This window comes from Pseudopipra pipra, chromosome 3 (assembly GCF_036250125.1).
Source record: "Pseudopipra pipra isolate bDixPip1 chromosome 3, bDixPip1.hap1, whole genome shotgun sequence".
Taxonomy (NCBI): Eukaryota; Metazoa; Chordata; class Aves; order Passeriformes; family Pipridae; genus Pseudopipra; species Pseudopipra pipra.
Genome location: NC_087551.1, coordinates 22,820,629 through 22,842,445, shown reverse-complemented (window position 1 = coordinate 22,842,445; position 21,817 = coordinate 22,820,629). Strand labels below are relative to the sequence as shown.

The window sequence follows — 21,817 nt, the reverse complement described above, 5'->3', positions numbered from 1 at the left end:
CAGCCTGATCAAAATTTAGCAGACCTGTAGCCTGCTAAAATAGTAGCTTGTGTTGCTGCAATGGATATGGTGAAAAAAGGCTATAGATTAAAAAATAAAAATTGTGCTGTTATGTTGCCTGGGTACCACTGGGAAAAGGTTTCTGTCTCATTCATCTCTTTGCCATTGCTTCTCCTGACCTTACCAGGCAAAGCTTTGGTGACATTGGTGGGTTTTGTCACCTTTGATATAATAGGGTTCAGAAGAAAAATACAGATCTTGCTACGGAGTTGGGAGGTCAAAGTGCGAGTAACAACGAAAAAGTTTACTTGCGCATGTATATTCAAGAACAGTGCTGCAAAAGGAAGATGTTGTAATTCTAGTAAGTGATTTTTAAACACTGAGAATTTAAAAGACATTTAAGTTACTCCCTACCACAACAGAAAAACTTTCCATATGTTATGAGTTTCAAATTACCGATTAAAAGTTTATATCTGAGACGATCGCACACTTGGAGACTTGACAAGCTGTGGGTAGCAGGCATGAAAGCAGCATGGTAGGTTTTCTCAGAACTGAAAGAGCAGGTGAGGTGAGCAAGTTTAGAGAAGGACAGTATAGATTGGGCCATGAAGGCTGATCTGAAGAAGAGCAGGAATAAAAAGTTCCAGCAATGTCTGAGTATGAAGGGGTAAAGAGCTTTATTTTTGCTGTAGTTGTGTTTGAGAATTAGCAGAGTGCATCACTGCGTAAATAAATGAACTTTTAGAAGTGATTTAATGGGTTACTTTATTTCTGGAGGTGGTTGGTCCTTTTAAAAATAACACAATTTTAATTATATTACTTTCTTCCCAAGTAAAATTTTATAGGAAAGTGTAGGGAAATGGGTTTAAAAAGAAAAGTTCTAATTTAGTGTAATAGTGTAAAACTTTTCAAAAGTGTATCCTGTTTTCTGTTAAAAATTCTATGCTTACTTAAAATATGGCCTACATAAAAGAGTGAAGTCTTGCTAACAGCATACGTTTTGGTTCCACATGTATGTAGCAGCAACAAATGAGAACTTAACTTCGATTTTGAATTATGTATGTGAAGTAAACTTGTGTATTTCAGCATCACTGGATTCTGTAGAAAAGCAGTAATTTTATTTTGAGAAGACAAATTAAGGTGCAAATGTCAGAACCCTCTTGAGAGGCATAAGCTTGGTCCCACTATAAAGTCAGGAAGGACACAATTTGGTAATTCATCTCGGTGTATATTCCCTTAAGAGAAAGAAGCAGGATCAAAATAAACCCAGGACATGAAAATGTTGTAAATTTAGTTTAAAAATAGCCAAGAGATTTTGCCAAAAGGGAATATACGTAAGTGTAGGGTCCCTCATTACTAAATACTTGATGTTTACAGTTTTTGATAGAACATAGCTGCTAGAGCATGGTTAAAATTGATGAAAAAGTAGCTCAACCTTTTACTTATGAGGCTAAGTGTTTAATTAAAGTGAAGTAGGCAAAGAGATCCTGCAAGTGCTTGAATATTTGTCTGCTCAGGATGATCTGTTCTCAGTCAGGTTGGTGGGAGTTTGGTCACTAATGGCAGCAAACCCAGAATTTCACCTGTGTTTCCTGTCTAATTTAATCATAATAACGCTACAATAGGAAGAACTATAAAGTATCTCATTATTTATCTGAGAAGGCTGAAAAGTAAGAAACATTTGTTCAGCCAATTTGTAAACTATCTATTTATCCAAGGAATTATATCCAATACTTGTAACTTCCACATGGATTTACGAAGGGATTCAAGGGGAGAAGTGGTTTTTCCTTCCCTTTTGAAAAGCTAGATTGAATGTTTCCTCTTGCACACATTTCCTATTAAATTACTCCCCTGTACATCTCCTTCACATTTAAAATAGCTAAGTGCTAAATTAAAGGCAAAATGAGTTTCTGTACTTCTGCAAAATGTTTAACAGCTACCCCTTGGTTTCAAATAAAAGCTGTTTTTATATTGCACTGAGCACAAATATTGCCATGTGAAAATTACATGGGTGTTCCTTCAGTTTCTGGGAAAACATAAACAAACTTGATTTGTAATGTTGACTTGCGTGTTCCAGTGTGATGTCAAACTGGAGCAACTTCATCTTACTTAAAATTAATTTTATATTTGCATAAGGTGAGGAAATGATTGGGGAAGAATGCAAGTTAATAAATTTTTAATCTTAATAATATCACACACTAGATCCACTTATGGCCTACTTCATTATTAACACTTAATAATTATAAACTGCTGTAATTTCAGTCACATGTGAGTTTTGCTGTTGACTTAATATAAAGGGAACTTAATAAAATTCTGTTTACTTAAGTTCTGTTTAATATCCAGTTGTGTTTAATATCTTTATCGATGATTTAGATGAGGGGACTGAGTCCACCATCAGCAAATTTGCAGATGATGCCAAGTTGGGTGGGAGCGTTGATCAACTGGAAGGCAGGAGGGCTCTGCAGAGGGACCTGGACAGGCTGGAGAGTTGGGCTGATTCCAACAAGATGAGGTTCAACAAGGCCAAGTGCTGGGTCCTGCACTTTGGTCACAACAACCCCCTGCAGTGCTACAGGCTGGGACAGAGTGGCTGGAGAGCAGCCAGGCGGAAAGGGACCTGGGAGTTTGGATTGACAGGAAGCTGAATGTGAGCCAGCAGTGTGCCCAGGTGGCCAAGAAGGCCAATGGCATCCTGGCCTGGATCAGGAACAGTGTGGCCAACAGGTCCAGGGAAGTGATTCTTCCCCTGTACTCAGCACTGGTGAGGCCACACCTGGAGTACTGTGTCCAGTTCTGGGCCCCTCAGTTCAGGAAGGATATTGAGGTGCTGGAGCAGGTCCAGAGAAGAGCAACAAGGCTGGTGAAGGGACTTGAGCACAAGTCCTATGAGGAGAGGCTGAGGGAGCTGGGGCTGTTCAGCCTGGAGAAGAGGACGCTCAGGGGAGACCTCATCACTCTCTAAAACAACCTGAAAAAGGAGGTTGTAGCCAGGTGGGGGTTGGTCTCTGCTCCCAGGCAGCTATCAGGAAGACAAGAGGGCACCGTCTTAAGCTGTGCCAGGAGAGGTTTAGGTTGGATATTAGGAAGAAATGTTTTACAGAGAGGGTAATCAGGCATTGGAATGGGCTGCCCAGGGAAGTGGTGGATTCTCCATCCCTGGAGGTTTTTAAGATGAGACTGGATGTGGCACTTAGTGCCATGGTCTAGTAACCACAGCGGGGTTGGATCAAGGGTTAGACTTGATGATCTCAGATCCCTTCCAACCTGGCTGATTCTATGATTCTTTGAAAATTGTAAATACAATTTCTGTGCTTTCAAACTTAGAAAGTGCAAATAGATTTGGTTTCATAGCAGAGAGCTCAGGTTCCTATGAATCAAAAATGTTTTTAGTGCAGCCCTGTATAATGGGTATTAAGCTGAGCCTGTGTGGCACACAGCTTTTGTCACCTGCTTTTCATCTCTCTTTATTCCCTGGTAACGTAGGTGCAGAGCACTACAGCTAATGTGAGGTAAAATAGGGAGCAGAGCTGCTCAGGTTATTCTTTAATTCTTAGCAGGTTAGTTGTGAAATGCTTCCTTGAGTCCTCCTTGTCACAACCTGAAGGGTGATATTGCATCTTCAAAATTACGTGCAACAATCCAAAATTTTGTTCAACTCTTACACTTTAGATAGTATTCCTTAAGGGTAAGTGCTTCCACTTGGGGAAAAGTATAATTAACAGTTTGTGTCAGGAACATGGAGCATCATACCGATGTCCTTTCTGATCTTTTTGATTCGACAGTCTCAGAAGCTTGGTCTGTTGTCTCTTTCCATTTTTGTAGGATCTCTTGTGTCTTGCTAGTGGTGAATTTTCCTGGCACAGGAGTGAGGTAGCAGGAACAAGTTGCCGTGTGCCAGCCTCTCTGGGTGCCTTCACCTTGTGGCTAATACAATGTATGTAACCTGAGTTAGACTTTAAAGAGAGACCTGTTTACACACTCAGGGCTTTGAGCGCCTTATGCCTTCTTGTTAGGAGGATTTCTTGAAAGCATCTCTGCTTTACCATAACAAAAACCTTTGTTGCATTTCAGTATAACAAAAGCTGTTTAGGAGTTGTCTTTTCTGTTTTGGGAAAACAGTTTTAATTCTTTGTGTCAACTTCTGTAATTTTAAGTTAAAGTTTGCCATCCATCCAATATTCACATCTTCTGAGAATCAATTTCCCATTCAAGACATAAATTACTCTCCCCTTTTCCCAATTTGACTTGGCTGTGCATCTTAATTCCGTGCTAGGATTTATCGACCTTAAATTTAGCAGTATCTTCCTTAAAGAGTCAGGGTTCCTAATTTAAATTAATTTTAAGATCACTGTTACTTATTAATCATGAGCTATTCCACCTTTGTCAGGACAGTGAAATGATTATTTGGGCTAATGTCTTGCATGCAGGAGAGAATGGTGAGCTCTTAGAGGCTCTGGATATATTCAAAATAGGCCTGCTGTGGCATATGATCAGTCACTGAAACTGCTTGATGGGTTTTAAATGAAGGCAGCAAATACAGTTGCAGTGTATGCCAAAAACATAAGTGAATGCATTGGGGAACATAATAGTTGACTTACTGATGAGAGAAAGCTTGTTTCATATACAAGAAGAGTAGGGGGTAATTGTTTTGGTAGTAAGGTAATTGTTTTTTGAAAACATGCTTCAGCTGTGTAAGAAGTGAAACTTATTTGCCTGTTCTGGTAAATATAGTATCACTCTGAACAAAACTTCATATGGTTGACCACATGCAAATTGCCCAACTTCTCAGTACTTTCAAAATCAGCATTGATTCAACTGTGTCAAGTCACTGGACAAAATTTTTTTTCTGTTTTTCTTTATAATTGTTGTGGCATGGAGCTGAATTTCAGTTGGATTTTGAACTGCCGGTATGCTCTTGAGGAAACATTCATATTGTTCAAGTTGTACGCTTTGTTAAGGGTGACTTTAGGGTGTTTTTTGTCCCTGTTTCAATGGTGGGTATGCTTGGTGAGTCTTTTTTTGTTTGTTTAAAGAATCAGTGGCGCTTTAATTCTCCTTTTTGAGGAGTTATGATAGAAATGAAGTGAATTGTGGCAGGCCTGGTTTCTAGAGTCTTGCTATCTAACATTTTAAGGACCAAGAGGATAATTTCTATTACTTTTCGCATCTGACTGCGTGTTGTCTTCTGTAATTAGACAGTAGAAAATAGGGCTATTAATATGAAAGCATTTCAGCAGGGTACTTTTTTACTGTCTAAAGTGTCTTGGCTGACTCAAAACGTAATTAAAATCAAGGGATTTAACATGGTAGTAGCTGGAGACTCTTAACTATATGAGGTTGTTTGTACTGTCTTCCAAACTTTCTTATAATCTAGATAAGACACTTGCAGTTTATTATCATTGCAAGAAGTCATGTCACAGAATTTGTGACAGATGTTGTTAGATCAGCATGGGCTTTTCAGATTTTCTGGACTGATTTGTTGAGGTCAACTGCTGGCCATGTGGAGCAGCAGATGAGACTCTCTGAACAAACAATATCTGATATTGGATGTGAGATGGCTTTCCAGGAGTGCTTTTATTAAGTGACTTCAAAATTATCCATAGTCTAGACTTGTAACTAACTCTGTAAACCACAATGCAGTGTGTGAATAAAATTCACTGTTGATTGTTATTCTCATCTAATATGTGAATTCTTTTTTTTCCTTCCCTGGCATGTATCACAAAATTAATCTTAATTCCAGAATATTCTAATAAGCAAAATTTATGATTTTTTTCAGCTATTTCAAAAGAAAAGAGATATTTACTTGGATGATGGTATGATTTTTAGGTGGGTGGTTTTGCCACTTTGAATTTGACTTTGCATAATTGATGGGAGAAGGGTGTATGTTAACTTGGGTGAAATGTGTGCTGTAGGGATAGTTGAGCAAGTAGGGTACCACTGTGTTTTGAAGTATTGTTTATGTGGATGTTTCAGTGCAAGTCTTGCCTGTGACCATCTGCAGAATAGTCTACCTAAACATGGAAGTACAGGAGAAGCTCAGCTTGTTATCTTGATTGCATCTTTGCAGACTTTCTGATTTCTGAAATGAAGAGATTAAATGTATGAGCCCACAGGTCCTTGACAGGATTGACCAACGTGCCTTCTGTACCTTTAATTCTGTGCCAAGTATTTTTTTTTTTTAAATCTCCTATAGGTAGTATAAATTTCCTTTCAAAAGTGATTGAAAATACCATTTTACTTCATTGTCTTCCAAACCTTCTTCTCTAGTGAACAAACCTACTATTGTAGAAGGACTGGTTAACTTTAAAGATGCATAAAGTTGCTCTGTCTGACTCCCTTATCTGTCCTGGAAAGTCAGAACTCTGTTTACTGATGGCATGCAAAAGAACTTAAACCCTTCCAGAGTCCCAGCAACAGCTCTAGATTTTGGGGTAACAAGTAATTTGAAAATGCATGCTGTTGAACCCAGAATGGAGGGGGAAGAGGAAAAACCTACAGTCCTGGTCTACTAAATAATGGTACTTATTCCTAAGGGGTAACAGAGTTTTTTTCTATGTGGAAAATCTGATGAAAAGGTTCCTTGGATGCCTAAAGTGCTGCACGAGTGCTCATCTGAGTAGTCCCATCAGTTTCAGTTGGGTTGTTGAGCTACCAAAAGCTGGAGTTGTGGGAAAATCTGTTATGGGTGTATGGAGTTACTGGGGAATGTTATACACTACCAGTGTAGCCAACTACACTGTGAGATTTTATACAGGGGCCAAATTTTTCTTTAAAAAGGAGCTTAAAGTGATATAAAACAAAATCAACCAAAACCCACAATAAAACAAAACCCTCAAAATGTATTATTCCCCAAAAATATCTAACTTCACTGAAAAAGCCTACCTATACATTATCTCATGTCTTTATAGCTGGATGAAGTGCTTCCACAGGAGATGGTAAACTTAACTTAGCAGCTCACTGCAGAGCTTCTGCTCCCAACTCTCATCCTGTGTGAGAGCTGATGCGCATCAGGCCCCTCCAGAAGCCATTTAGCCTCACTAATATGACCATGTTATTGAGTTAAAGCAGCTTATGGAAGAGCCTGACAAGTTCCAGAGCCAGTGTTGATGGATGAATGTGACTGGGAACAGAGAAGAGGAAGGGAGGAATAAATGGCAAGGGGGTGGCAGGGAGACACTCCTCTCCTTGTTGCCAGCCAACTGCTTTGCTGCCTGTCAGGCTGCAGATGGAGGTTTCTGAGAACCTGGAAACATGCTCAGTCCCCTGTTGTAACATCAATTGCATCAAAACTGCATCTTGTAAAGGTGCTTTACTGTGCCTGTAACGTGAACATTGTTACTGATGCTAAGAGAGATCACAACAATAATGTACACAAGAACCCTCGAGGACAAAAATAAAGTTTAGGTTAAATTGGAGTCCCTGTTCTTGGTTTGTGTAGGTTAGGGCAGAGTTTATCAGACCAACTCCTTTTCAGACTAATGGTGTCTCTGAAAAGATCAGGCTGCACAACAGTGCTGATAACTTACTGATGTGAAGAAAACCCCAAACCCAAAGATTTGGTGTCTCAAAGTACATGTATGTGCTCCTCTCTCCATGTCAGTGTTGAGGCTTCATTCTGCTCTAGCAGATCCCTCCACCATTAAGTACGACTGCACACAGCATAGGAAATGTAATCAGACAACAGGCACTAATTGCTAAACTTTGCACAGTGGAATGCAACGTGATCCTTGTCATGTATTGTTTGTCAGGGAATTATGTAGAAGTGTAGGATTGTCACCAAGTTCAATTTAAGGAGTACAGCATGTGTGGTACTTTATTCCATAGTGTCATTGTCCTCTGAGTGCTTGAAAGGGCTATGTAGGAACTGCTTTAAGAGGCTGTCAGAGGAAAAACTTATTGGTTGTTTCTCTGGCTTCTGCATCTTCCTGGGTCAGCTTCTTCAGGAAAAAGTAGAAATATTTAATTAGAGATACTTTAAAAAAAAAAAAGGAAAATTGTCGGAAATGATCGAGAGGGTTTACTTTGTATTGGCAGGGAAAGTATGATTTTTGAACTTGCCATTTGTGTAGCTGAGAGAGGTTTTGTGGCTTTAGAGTCTGGTTTCTGCTGCTGAAGCAAGGATTATGTTAGGTTCTCTGGCTTTGTACTGAAGGTCTTGGGTAAACAATAGATGAGAAAGGAGAAGTATCTATCTTTTCTTTCTGGCAGAAAGGCCTGTAAACATAGGAGATAAATGTCCCGTAGGAAGACATCATTGTAGTCCCTGGGCTAGTGATCCAGTGCTGTTTGTAGCTCCAATTTGTTGCTACAAATTGTGAGGTGGCTCTGTGATTGTGAACTCTATCTATGTTGTTTGGGCCTTTCCTGGAAAGATTCATCTCTTAACTCAATATTTCATGCTTAGATTTGCATTGATGACCTTATAAATTTAAAAGCATTCAATTTAGAGACAAATCTGTACAATCATGCAGTTTTAATGTTTAATAACTTCTACTCAGGGTGAACTTCCAGGTCAACTTCCTTGTAAATTTTATTGCTTGATATTGTGGCTGATATGTGTGTCTGTAATGATGGAGTTTTTGTAAACAGTAGAAATAGTCTGTTGAGAATTTCAGTATTATGAAGTGCAACAATCAAATTAACAGTTTTAGTCAGATACAAACACTTTACTATCCATTGTGGAAATGACCAGAGGCAAGAAAGAGTCATGGTTAAAGTGGATCATAATTTGCAATAATTCTTTCGGTGCTGGATGTTAAGTTTTTGTCTTCAGGATTTCCCACCATCCTACTTGATTTGGGATTGTTTCATTGAGGCATCCACTGTCTACTTTGAACTTAATTTATCTTCTATGGTCCTTATGGTATTTAGGGCATTTGAAGAATAGCAATTATCTTGAATTTCACATATATGGTGTAAATCTTGATAGATGTTAGATGGAAACTGGCTTAAAAATCACGTCACGGATTGTTAAACTACTAAAGATAAAAGGTGCAGTGTTGATGCAATTGTGGTGGTGCAGTTTATTTTATTCAAATAACTAGAATAAACTATTATGATATGATTTTTATTGTGGGATAGAGTTGTCTAGCTTCCACTGTGCTGGGATAGTTAAAGACAAGGCTTTGAGAAGTTAAGAGTGCTATCTGACAAACAAATTTTCCCCAATCACTTAGTGGTTCCCATGGTACCTCTCATAACATTCCTGGGACAAATGTGCAATGTGTCAAGCAGAGATTGAGCACATACAGCCAGGTTGTGCTGATGTAACAGAACTGGCTCTCTTGTTACCTTATTTACTATCATGGTTGCACGTAATTTTAATTTCTTTCAGATCACTAAAATAATAAGATGATAAAATAATTATGATTCCCCTTATAAGTTTGAAAAAAGAATGTGTGTGTAGAAGAAAATACTTCTTTTGGTTTTACTTTAAATGTTTTAAGAACAACAAAACAGATTTATGGGCCCATTTTTCATTTGGGCGAAATTTATCTAATTGAGATAGATCAGGTTGCTACTGAAATGGGCTGGTGATTCATGGCAGGAGAGAGATTCCCTGATACTCTGGTATCTAACTAAAAGTGGCTAATGCAGGAATTCCTTTGATATTCTAGGGAAGGTAGTAATTTAGTTATTTTGTCTGAATTCCTGTTACTGGCTTTTAACCTTAGATCTTTAGTCTGTTTTCACCATTGTTAGAAGTATTCAGATGCTGTCTGCTGGTTTTTGAAATCTCTAGGTAAATTTTGCTTTTTTTTTTTTTTTTATCATCAACTAACTACTCTGTATTAGCTGTGTCTCACTGCAAGACCTTTGCAACTTGGAGTATAGTTAAGTTTGTAGTGAGGAAAAACAAGTAGGCTTGACTCCTGTGTTAGTCTGGGTATCAGCTTGGTGCCAGCGGCAAAAAAAGCTGTCCTCCCTGTGTCGGTTCCTTAAATTAGGCTTTTTGGATTTTATCCTCAGCATGTCACTGTTATTGCTTTGTTGCTATGATACAATACTTACTCATGCAATCCGCTCTAGAATATTAGAAGATCTGAACTGAAATGTTATGTAACTTACAAATGTTTTTACAGCTGATGTTCATTATTTTGCAGAGTGTAACAATTCGTGTCTTTGTAGTTATCTGAGCAAAATAAGCATCTTGCAAGGTTTTTTATTCAAAAGAAAAGCGGTTAAAATTGCAGAATTGACATTCAAAAGTGAATTGTTCTTCATGAGGGAGTAGTAATTGCTGGCTTTTTCAAAAGCTCACTGAAGTTGTTATGCTCAGCTAATAGGATCGTAACTGTCAGGTGGGGAAAGGGAATACAATACAGTATTCTGGAGTCGGAATTTTCAGGGCAGAGCGAGCAGTTTGAATTACAGTGGAGGCGTGTCAGTCCATTGTAGCAATTACTTTTTGCTTATGGAAACGAAAGAATTCTATCAGATAATTACTCAATACTAAATCCAAGTTTTTACTCTTGTTGTTCCAACCACTAAATGAAAGGCATTCTGGTAAAGAAACTTGAGAAACTGGCATTACCAAAGAGTGTCTGAATTGGTAAAGGTGCAATCTTCAAATGAAGTTTGTTCAATTAGAATCATTCTGAAACAAAGAGAAGCGTGAGAGATTTTTTTGTGATTTGTTCAGGTTTTAAAGTGAGACTTAAGATTTTCTGTACTCAGTGTTCCAATGCAGTTGCCTTTTTCTTGTCTTGATAATTTCTTCGTGATGGAACATCAGTGCTATTAGCATCATTCACTCACTGCAGTATTGCTAAGGGATGTAGTCTGGCTATAGACCTATCTTGAAAATTCTTCAGGGGGGAGAGCATTCTTTATTTGGAGATAAAATTGGAAATACAGGGTTTTTTCACAGAATAAGTGAAGTCCCAACTGGCTGATAGATGAGGTCATGCTACATTGCCGAAGTGGCTTTGAACCCCCAACAAATAATTAAAACAAGAACAAAAGGCACATTAAACCAAATTTTCAGTTAAAACCACGACTGCTTTTGCTGTGTTCATGCAACTTTGGAACAGTTACAACATATTAAGGATGTATTAAATTTTTTAAGTGTGTAGTGCTTAATAATCCATCTTTTTTGGAGTTAATGTGAAATGCTAATGGAGAAATTTTGCTTATATCAGGTTAGAGGGGTACCACACTCTGAAATGAAAATGTCAAGTCATAGCCAAACACATTGTCTTAATAGGCCAAAAAATCTGGAAAACCCTTACATGACTAAGATTGTAATAAATTATTTAGACCAAAGCATTAACATTCAGGGTTAATCCTTTAGAAATATTGGGAGTTGATTCTTAAGAGAAACATTCATCACATGATGTCAAAAGTATGTGAAGCATTTTGCATTGGGGTAAAAAGACAAGGTTCCTTCAAAGCAGATTTTACAGCTTTTAAGCAGGTTACATAATAGAGGATTAGGGAACAGAATGAGACAAATCGGATGAATGAAAGGTTAGTATGATGCACTGCTTCTGGGTATGACTTTTGGTGGGGGAGAGCTGGGACTTACCAATGTCAATGCATTTCAAATGAAGTTAATTCAGGCACTGATTTTCTGTAAATATATTTACTGCCCTATGTTTGTCTGTTATTTCTTGCATGTACCAAAAGTCGTGAATGGTGGGTCTTCCATTCTAACATACTCAAACACACATTTTCAGATTTGACAATATTGCTTATTGATTTGCTGGCTATAGAGCATACTATTCCCCATACTAAAAAAACCCCAGTTGTAGCTATGCAAATTTTTGCCAGCAACGTAGATTTAGAAATCCTGTTTTTGCTTCTGCAGACTTAAGGGTTGTTTGGTTTTGGTTTTGTTTTTTATAGATGCCACCTTCAATGAGCAGCAAGATCTTTTTTGTCAGAAGCTGCAACAGTGTTGTGTCCTCTTTGACTTCATGGACTCTGTTTCAGACCTGAAAAGCAAAGAAATTAAGAGAGCAACACTGAATGAACTGGTTGAATATGTTTCAACAAATCGTGGAGTGATTGTTGAATCAGCTTATGCTGACATAGTGAAAATGGTAAGTAGAATGCTCACGTTATAGTTTGAATTTTAATAAAATATCTTAATCAGTTTGTGATTCTTGTGGCATTTAACTCAGAATTGCTGCTGGTTATTCTGCTTATACAGTATAATGTAATTTGTTAATGACAATTTGGCTTAGAAAGGCTTGTAAAAACAAACAACTTGTAAGTTTTAATTATTAGCTGAAATGTGATTCATTCAGGTTAATTAAAATGAAAAAACTGGTACATTGCAGATGCTTGGAGCCTGGGTAAGCTTTAAAGTTGTTCTCAATCAGAAAATGGCAATATATTGATGCTTGCCATTCTTTGTTTATTTACAAGTGGCAGTGGAGTGTTAGGCTGAAGTTTTCTGGTAAAGATTCATGCAGGTACTAGTGACAGCAGAAAGGCTTATCCGTGTAAGAAAGCAGCTCTACTTTGTAAATACTTTATATGACTGTTCTGTTTTACTATTTTGGCCTTGGAGAGCTGTGCTGGAGTAGCCTAAGTGGCTTGCTGAAGTTGTAAATCATAGGATGACGTGTACCATGCAATTTCTACAAATGGTTTGTTGAATAAGCAACAAAGTATTTATGGTTGTTATCTGCTGACTTTTCCAGGTGTTTATATACATTTTGAAATAATACTTAAGTGAAGTTTTAGGTAGGCCTGTACTCTGTGTACAGGGAACACAACTGAAGGACACTGGAAAATAATCTGAAATATTTTGTATTTGTTTTTTTCCTAGAAATTTGAAAAGTAAAAAGAATGGCTTTAGTGTCCATGCATTTAGGTAAATGGTTTTCTAAACTTTGGTTAAGTTTACATAGATAAAATACTGGCTTTAAAAGAGCTCTCAGGAACATAAGCAGACCAGTTAAAATATACAGCCTACAGCTTTTGGAGTTCTTCATACAGTACAAGCTATTTTTTTCTTAAGGTTTATTTTGTTTGTTGTTTGTTTTCTTTGGGTTTTTTTTTTGCAGGCAGCTGATAGGGAAGATCAGATCTTTAATATAAGTAAGCATAGAAGTTTTACCATTGCACTGAAAGGCTAGGATTACTGAAACCCTTTCAATCATTTTGGCTGTTTCAGCAGTTGCTTATTAAGTTTTACAAAAGATCTAGGACACTGGGGGGAGGTTTTATGATTTCATTTTTTTAAATGACCTGAGTTTCTGTCCTAAATGTTTTTTTACATAAGAAAATAACAGGACAAAGTATGTTCACCTCTTCTTAAGCTTCTTTTTTTTTTTTCTTGATGCTGGTGGCAGCAAGCCTGAATCCTTGCAGTATTTTCTTATTCTGTGTGCCCTCTGTAGCCTCTTGTTAGAAGAAAGAATATACTAACTACCCCATCCAACTTGTTGAAGGGAGATTTTCTTTTGTGTTGGAGTTGTTTTCTTTTCTTGGTGGTAAGGTGGTGTTGAGCTGTTCTTTTGAGGTTATTGTTGTTGTGCAAATGATTGGGCTCTGTGGATGCTTGTTTTTCCTTCCATAACAAATTTCCATTCCCTTTTCTCCCCTAAAATGACAGAAAATGAAGAAGGCCTTAAATGTTCAGTGAGAGCTTTTTGAGAGCTTGAGACAAAAGATCCCTCCAAGCCTGAATAGTATTTCTAATCTCCCTGGCAACTGGCAGCAGAAAAGGTCTTTGCTGTGAATTAGGACGAAGTACCAGCTTTCAGAAAAAACTCTGGATGGATCTCCCTGCAAATAACATATGTGTCAGACTTGAGGCCTTTCTTTGTAGCAAAACTTCTATGAGATTTAAAAGTTACTGTTTTGGTTTTTGTTTGGGTTGGTTTTTTTCAAAGTTTTTAGACTGTTCAGTGTTACTGCATTAAAAGAAAAAAACATATGAGGTTTTTTGGCAGAGTTTGAAGGATAATGTTTTTTGGATGAAAAATTGGCCTTAATGAAATCCAGCTATCATCTGACTGGTAGGAAAGGACTGACAGACAACAGAAATTCCCTGAAAAATACTGGAGTGGCATCAGTGGCAGAAGCAGAGCCGATTTCTTTCCAAAGCCCCTTGTCTTCCCCTAGGCCTGAGACACCTTTCCTCCAACTTGCAGAGGAAACAGCCTGGTTTCCTTGGAGTCGCCTGAGTCTTGGGAAGGCTAAGTCAACAATCCCTTAAAGATAGCAAAAGGAAATGTTGTTCCTGAGCAGTGCATAGGCAAGGTCTGTGCAGGTGAGGAGGTCTCCCTGCATTTCTTCTCTTCATATGGTCTCTCTGTTACTCCTCTATCTCCTTGTGCCTATCAAGCTCCCCTCATTCTCCAACAGCATATAAAAATCCAGTGTAGATAAGGTTGTCCTAGCAGGTTAGAAGAGTTGTGAATTCAGAATTTGAAAGCAGTCAGGTATGCTTAATCTGCACGCTCAGAAATGTGAACTGAACCTAGTATCTCAATGTTGAGATGCTTGATAAGTGTACAGACAATTAGGGACTTTTTTTATTTTGTTTTAATGAAGTATAATTGCTGTATTTCAATGCATTAACTGGCACATTTTCCGATACTGTTTTTGGAAAACTTAAACCCAGCATCAGCTTTCTAAATTATCTGGAAACCTATCCAGCTGTAAAAACCTTTTATGATTTGTATTTCTCAAATCAGTTTTGGGATAAGATGCCACTTATGAAAGAAAGAGAAGGTTTTAAATAATGTAAGAGGATATAGAGAAGAATTTGCCAACAGAAGAACAATGGGAGTTTTAACCCAAACCATGTTTTTGATCAATACTAATAGCAAGGCCTTAGAAATAGGCAAATGAGATAGGAAGCAAAAGTATTGCAAACATGAAGAAAACAACCCCTTTTTTTTTTTTAGGGAGACAGGCTATTAAATAAAAAGGGTGTAAGGTTTATTCTAATATTTATTTGTTATATTCTCAGGAGATCAGTGGAAGTACTGAATACTCTGAAAAATCATACAGTTACCTTTTTAAAGGTCTGGCTGAGAGGCTTGCTGTTTGTTTCTGCTACAGAAGTATATTTAATAGTTGGTACCTTTGTTTTGGACTTGAAATGTTTGTATTCACTACTCTGAGATTCTGTGCTGAAGTATTGATCAGTTCAGTTCAGCAAAATGCATCTAGAAAGAGATGCATTTTCAGAAGATGTAACCAGAAGACTTGTAAGCAGAGGTAAAGCATCCTCTGTAGGGGACTGATTCATATGTTGCAGGGTTTTTTGTTGTCTGTCTAATAAGAGTAGACAAAGCAAATAACAGAACCAGAATGGTAATCTTGGGTTTTGGGCTTGATTAAAATTAACATTCTCTGATTCCTATTTCCCCCTCCTCTTCTCCCCCCCCAGGCACTTGCTCTTTTGCTCTGGAATCCCAAGTCCCTTGTGTTTACAAAATTAAAGGACGACTGTACTTTTCTTGTAAGGGGTTTAGTTGGGGGGTTTTTGTTTGTTTGTTTTTCCTGTGCAGTAAGTTTGGAGACAGCTGTAGTGCCCATCCATACAGACATCATTGCTCTTCTACTGTAGAGCAGCAGCTCTGCAGCTTTGCTGTGTCCCAACAGGAGAGACCAACAGGATGTAGAATGAAGGGCATGGGAGGAAAGGAAAAGTCAGTTTATGCAACAGCTTTTTGTCTTGTTTAATGAGGCAGCTGATTCTTCTGTGTAGAGCCAGATGGGTGACTTCAGGACCTTTTTCTAAAGTCCTTTTTGCAAGATTCTTCAGACACCTTGGAGACTCCATGGAAGGTGTGCAGGAGCATTTGCTGCAAACTGTCAGACATCTTCTTTTGTGCTTAGTAGGCTTGGGTGATGAGCAGCTATTTGAAACAGATTTGATCACAAAGACTAAAAGAGTTTGAAAGGTGATTGAAAAAGTTGGGCTAAACGTGTTCCTGAAAGAACAGTAGAAAATGCAGAAACAAAATTAACTTCACGTTCTCTTTTGTTTACATTAAAGGGTTTTAAATCCAGTGTGTTATATCTGATGGAAAAGATGACATTTTTCTTTTGACATCTGAATGGTCTTCTATCCAAACGTTTATATACTTCAAAAATCCCTGAAGAAACATTTTTAAACTTGCCCCTTTGAAATTGATTTGATGTGACTATATCTTACTAAAAGTAACTTGGTAGCTATTTTTTCCTCTTTGTGAAATCAAGAAGTTGCAACTGTTACATATTTCTAACTTTGAAAATTTCAAGATGTTTCAAGGTTTTGGAAAAGTGAAAGAGTAAAAAATGTAAACAGAAATACCTTGAAATGAAGTAAAGTGAAGAACCCTGAAATAGGATATATTTTTGGGATTGTCTGACTTACATATGGAGAGAGCTCTGTTTAAATCATAACTGGTTAGTCATACTGTATTTGTTGTCTTATATAAAACCTCAGCTCTTGGTGTCACATAGTTAAAAATTGTTTTTTATATAGGGAAACCAATTTTTTTTTAACTTCCATAGTTTCAGGGAAAATTTTAAATATGACCATGTCTAATTACAAACTTGTAAAGCGGTTTGGACAAAAGTTACTCATTATTTTCATTGGCCTGTTTTCAGACTCTTGGCTATTTGTATTTTGAAGTTTAGGGGAAAAAAAGAATCACAAATGTGGTTATTATGTTACTTTTTTTTTAGGTAGTTTTGTTTCATGTCAATTTAGGATAAAAGCACTACCTTACTGAGTGTGATCTGTGGAAAAATAAGCAGTGGTACAATTTTTTTTTTTTACTTGCAGATAAGTTCTAACATTTTCAGAACACTTCCACCTAGTGATAACCCAGATTTTGATCCAGAAGAAGATGAACCAACTCTTGAAGCCTCATGGCCCCACATACAGGTATGTGATTCCTTTATTTTCAAGCCTTTTTGTAAGGCAAGAAGTGTGAATACTTAAGTAAGTTTGTGTCCTTGATAAGAACATCAAAATTGTTTTTATAATACAATTGAGTTTTTATACTTTGGGGGGGAAGTGGTGTTTTTTTTAGCATGTATAAATATGGCAGAATGTAACTCTCTTAAATTGCTTAAATACTCTTTTTTTTTAAGAATGATTGCACTGTAAAGTGTGGTGTATGTATTGAAATATAGATATTTTAGGTAATGTTCTTTACTTAAGAGGTTTTTCCTGCAACTGAGCCACTTCTTAGTGTGGTTTCAATAAAATATAAGTTAAATGTGAACAGGTCAGTTTCTTGTGACAATGACAAAAAATGAAGTAAAACCCTTATTTGTCTTTTGAGCAAGAAACAGATATTCCCTCATTCTTCCCATCCTCTTCCCTCTCTCCATGCAAAAACTTCACAATATCGGCGTTGTTTGGTAACAGTTGGTCAGATATTCTGTTGTTGCACTTCTGTGCCAATCTCGTGATTTTTTTATAGCATTGCTGTATCAATTGTGTGACTGACTTACAATGCTGCCAAATTTTACTTTATTTTCAATTAACCATTAAAAGTTATAATCATCTAAGTTCATACCTTGGGTAGGTCATTGCTGATTTTATATGAGTAGTATCTGGTAAAAGTGAAGTAGCAACTCGTAGTAGTGGGTAGAAGATTAATAGCTACTGCACATCTGCATACCATTTTCTCTTCCCTCTTGAGAGTTAAAATGCTACTCTGCCCCTCTAATATTACAGTTCTACTGTACCAACAAATGCTGTTATTTAAGAACTGGACTTCAAATATTGTCTATAAGAAGTATGTCTTCAGCATAGTATTTGAGACTTAAACCACATGAGAGTTAAATTATCACAGGAAAAAACCTTTGCAGGTTAAAGACTGTGGTAATTATTTTCTTATATATGGCTGGTTCCAATTCATAGGAGAAATGTCTATAACTGAACTAGATGAGAGGCTTGATTTTTGTAGAGTGAGAGGGTGCAAGGGCTATGCAAGTGTCTCTTAAAGTCAGTAGTGGCACCATCTGACTTCTAAATATCTCTGTCTCAGGAGCAAAATTTGTAAATGTTAGCTCAGTTCACTTCAGGACATAATTAAATTCTAGTTCTTTTTATAGAAAAGGACTTTTGATTTTTGTGATCAGTTCACTTGTGCTTTAGGCTTGTCTAAGAGAAAGTGAAAGAGGTTCATAGCCTGTGGTGTTACTTGAAATTTTATTTTCAGCGTTTCCCATGCCTTTTCTAAAAGAGTATTGGCCAGGCTGTCTGGTCATTAATTGTGGATTTCCCTCTCTTGCATCAGTTGTTCATGCTGCCCTTGGAACAGATTGCTTCCTACAGCACAATGGAAACAGTTTTTGTTTTCCTCTCCTTCCTTTTACAGTTCATGTGCTACTGGATGGTAGAAGACTGAGTTTGATAACTTACTATTTGCCCTCCAGGAGCACAAAGCTGCTGGAAGTGTCGGATTTTGTGTGTGGAAGAAAGGGAGTGTGCACAACCATTCCCTTCCATCAAAAAGCATTATTATTTTCGGCATAGTCTAAAGGACTGTGGGGAGCAGGGATGGATGTTTTGCTCACTTCTATTTGTGACTGCTTAGTTGCAAACAAATTCAGAATTCTATCTTGATCTGACAGTCAGGTGGCCAGTTCTCTGGGAGGGGAAAGAAAAAATCTGAATCTCTGCTCTTCTCTGCTTGAATCTGTTGGCATTTCTCTTTAAAATATCATAAGATGATGACTTAGTAAGTTACCAGAGTGTGTAGACACAACAGAAGACTCTGGACCTTCAGTAAAATGAGTGCCACTTGAAAGATGTTGCTTTAAGGCAATGCTTAAGATGGTTTGTAACAGCCAAACTAGGTTGAACAAGTTGGCATTAAAGCCCCTGTATCTTTTGAAGCTCAGGGAGTTGCACAGTTGGTGGAATTGGTAGCTTAAAGCAGTTTACATAAAATCACAGAATTGTTAGGGTTGGAAGGGACCTTTGGAGATCATCTACTTCTAGTGGTCCCTGCAAGAAAGATGATCAAATCACAGAATTATTAGGATTTGTATTTCATAGCTCTTTGACCCAAGCAGAGACCACTTTTGAGGACAAAAAGTACTAAATCCAACAGCTTTCCTCTGATTTAGTGTTTTCAATGGTAATGCTTCAGTTAAAGTTGAGCATACCTGTCTCTTTAGGTAGGATCCATTGTGGCCAGAATCCATTCTGGTGCCCCTGGCTGGTAGTTGTTGTTATGCTTTCAAGTTTGCAAATGTTAGGATACAGGTGAAGTGAGAGGCTGGCTTGTCCAGAGATGGACACTGCAACTTGCTTCCTGGAATAACTTGGATAAAGAAAGTTTCATGTATTTCCCAGGGCTCCCAAGGATTTCTAAAGTTATTTGATACACAGTTGATATCTTGAAGGTAATCTTGGACAGCTTGTAAAAAGATGTCACAGCATTATGTTTTAACTTAGTTCTTCTGCTTGATGTTTATTGCAGTCACTGTATCTGTTCATGGAAAGAAGCCACAATTGTCCTTTCTCCCTCTGTCCTTTAGGGAGAACAAAATATGCCAATTTAGTATTCACTTACGAAAGGTGCTCTATCCCATGGCAATTCTATTGGCCACTTCTCTCTATCCTTTCAGGTTTTAATAAATCTCCTCAATCATTTGAAGGGCTGTGGATCTCTGTATTGTCAGTATCTTCCTGGAATATCCTGGGATTTCATCTATCACTTCCATGGCTTCATTGTGTAGTTGGATCTTAGTCATCCTATTGTTAACCCTTTCTTGGCTTAAGGGCTTGCAAATGCTTATCAGAGCTTTTTCATGGAACACTGTGACTTTGCAGTCCTTGAGTTTCATCCTGTATTTATTCTTCCAGGCCTTCAGGGTCAACTTGTCCTTTCTCATTGGTAATATGACATACTTTTTTTCCCTATCTTTTTCCACTTGTGGTAGCTTCCAATATTGTCTAAGTGGTTATCACACAGTGACCACAACAAAGAACAGTCTCGACAGAAATATTTAATATAGCAATTTATTACAGAAATCTTTACTAAATTTAATTCCAAATTAATCCCCATGAAGCTGTGCTAATAACCTCCCTCTGGCCATATGTTTCCCATTTCTGTAGAAAATAACTAATGAATTTATCTAGTTGCTAATTTGAAAAAGGTCAGTAGAATCATAGAATGCTTTGGATTGGAAGGGACTATTAAAGATCACCTTAGTCCAAGCCCCCTTCCAATGAGAAGGAACACCTTGCAGTAGATCAGGTTGCTCAAAGCTTGGTGTCATCTGCAGACTTGGTGGGGGTGCACTCATTTCCACTGCTTGTTTTGAGGAAGATATCAAATAGCTATGGTTGAACTCTCTTTCTAAGACAGAGGATGGAGCATGCTAATATTTAAAATTATATTATTGGATTGTCTATTACCAAGCTTTTAAAAATTCTGTCTTATGTTGTCTGTTTGGCAACTGTGTGTTATTAAATTAAGGCTGTACAGGGAAGCTTGGGTTTTAATATGATTTTAATGCAATAGAGTTACATGAAATTTGTATACACGAATCTGTTTATTCTAGAAAAGAGAAGACTGAGAGGGGATCTCAAAGGCAAGTGTCAAGAGGGTGATGCCAGATTCTTTTCAGTGGGGCCCAGTGACAGGGCAGGGAGCAATGGCCATAAACTAAAACACGTGAACTTCCACTTCAACATGAGGAAGAACTTCTGTACACTGAGGGTGGCAGAGCACTGGAACAGGCTGCCCAGGGAGGTCGTGGATTCTCCTCATCTGGAGACATTCAAAACCTACTTGGACACATTTCTGTGTCACCTGCTTGAGGTGACCCTGCCTCAACAGGGGGGTTGGACTAGATGATCTCCAAAGGTCCCTTCCAACCCTAACAATTCTGCGATTTTATGTAAACTGTTGATAAGAAAAGCTCTTGTTACAGTCTGTCAGAGGAGGAGAAAGTGAAGGGTAACTTGTGTTTCTGAGCTTCTGCTTTGCAGATGCAGCAAACCCTCCTTGAGGCTATGTGTAAGTAACTGTCAGCTCAAATGTTCTAGATAAAAAGTACTTACTGTCACGCATTTCTCTCAAGTGAACTTGATAATTATAATTATGAATTACTCAGGTGCTGGCTCTCAGTTTAATTAGAGCTCTCAGAGGGATAATAGTTGAAATACATGCCTGTGAGTATGAGCACAGCTCTGCGTGGGTTTTATTTAGAAGTCCAGTCAGTGATAGCATTATGTACCTAAATTGCATTTTGGTATTATTACTAATCAGTTGTTTAACTAACATGGAGTTATGAAATAAACATTGAGAACATAAACAGCTTTGAATAGAATCTAAATGTATGAAATCTTCCATCTCAATTCAGTCTTAGTTAAGAGATGCCTTACATGTATTTTATTAATCTTAACATCGTTACAGAAGGACAGTATTTTTTGTCTTGGCCTTTTGATGAACCTCAAAATATGAGACTTGTGTTCTGGCCTCTTCGTGCCTCCCTCTGCTACCCCAGGCCTTTGCTAGCTCTATCTCCTGACAAATTTTTTTGTCTGTGGGTGTTGTGGGATTGTAGCAAATGGGGACTTGAACTGACAGAAATAATATGCTACAAAATATAACAGATATTGAAGATAAATGTGCAGAGGATCTTGTTATTAGAATTGAGTGTCCAGGATATAGAAGCCTAATGTTAAGCCTAGCTCTTTCAGTTTCTGTGTATTCTTTCAGCTTTTTTGTGTGGATCTTCATTTTTGGAGTTTGCAGCTGAAATTTAATTTCAGGAACACTTAGCAGCCTTTTCTTCATCTGTTTAAGGAATTATGTGATGTTAGAGCACTTAATTTTACCCTCATTGCTGCCAAGTGTTTGGTAACTTATTTCTACATGACGAATTC

The 21,817-nt window shown here is 37.6% G+C and overlaps 1 protein-coding gene across 1 annotated transcript in view; it reads left to right on the top strand.

The window, feature by feature from the left end:
* PPP2R5A (protein phosphatase 2 regulatory subunit B'alpha) overlaps positions 1 to 21,817 on the top strand; it is a 45,215-nt gene that overhangs the window by 7,400 nt on the left and 15,998 nt on the right. Inside the window, exons 2-3 of the mRNA XM_064648271.1 lie at positions 11,848 to 12,044; positions 16,742 to 16,843. Of these exons, the coding sequence (XP_064504341.1) occupies positions 11,848 to 12,044; positions 16,742 to 16,843 (299 nt within the window). The remainder of the gene's footprint in view (positions 1 to 11,847; positions 12,045 to 16,741; positions 16,844 to 21,817) is intronic.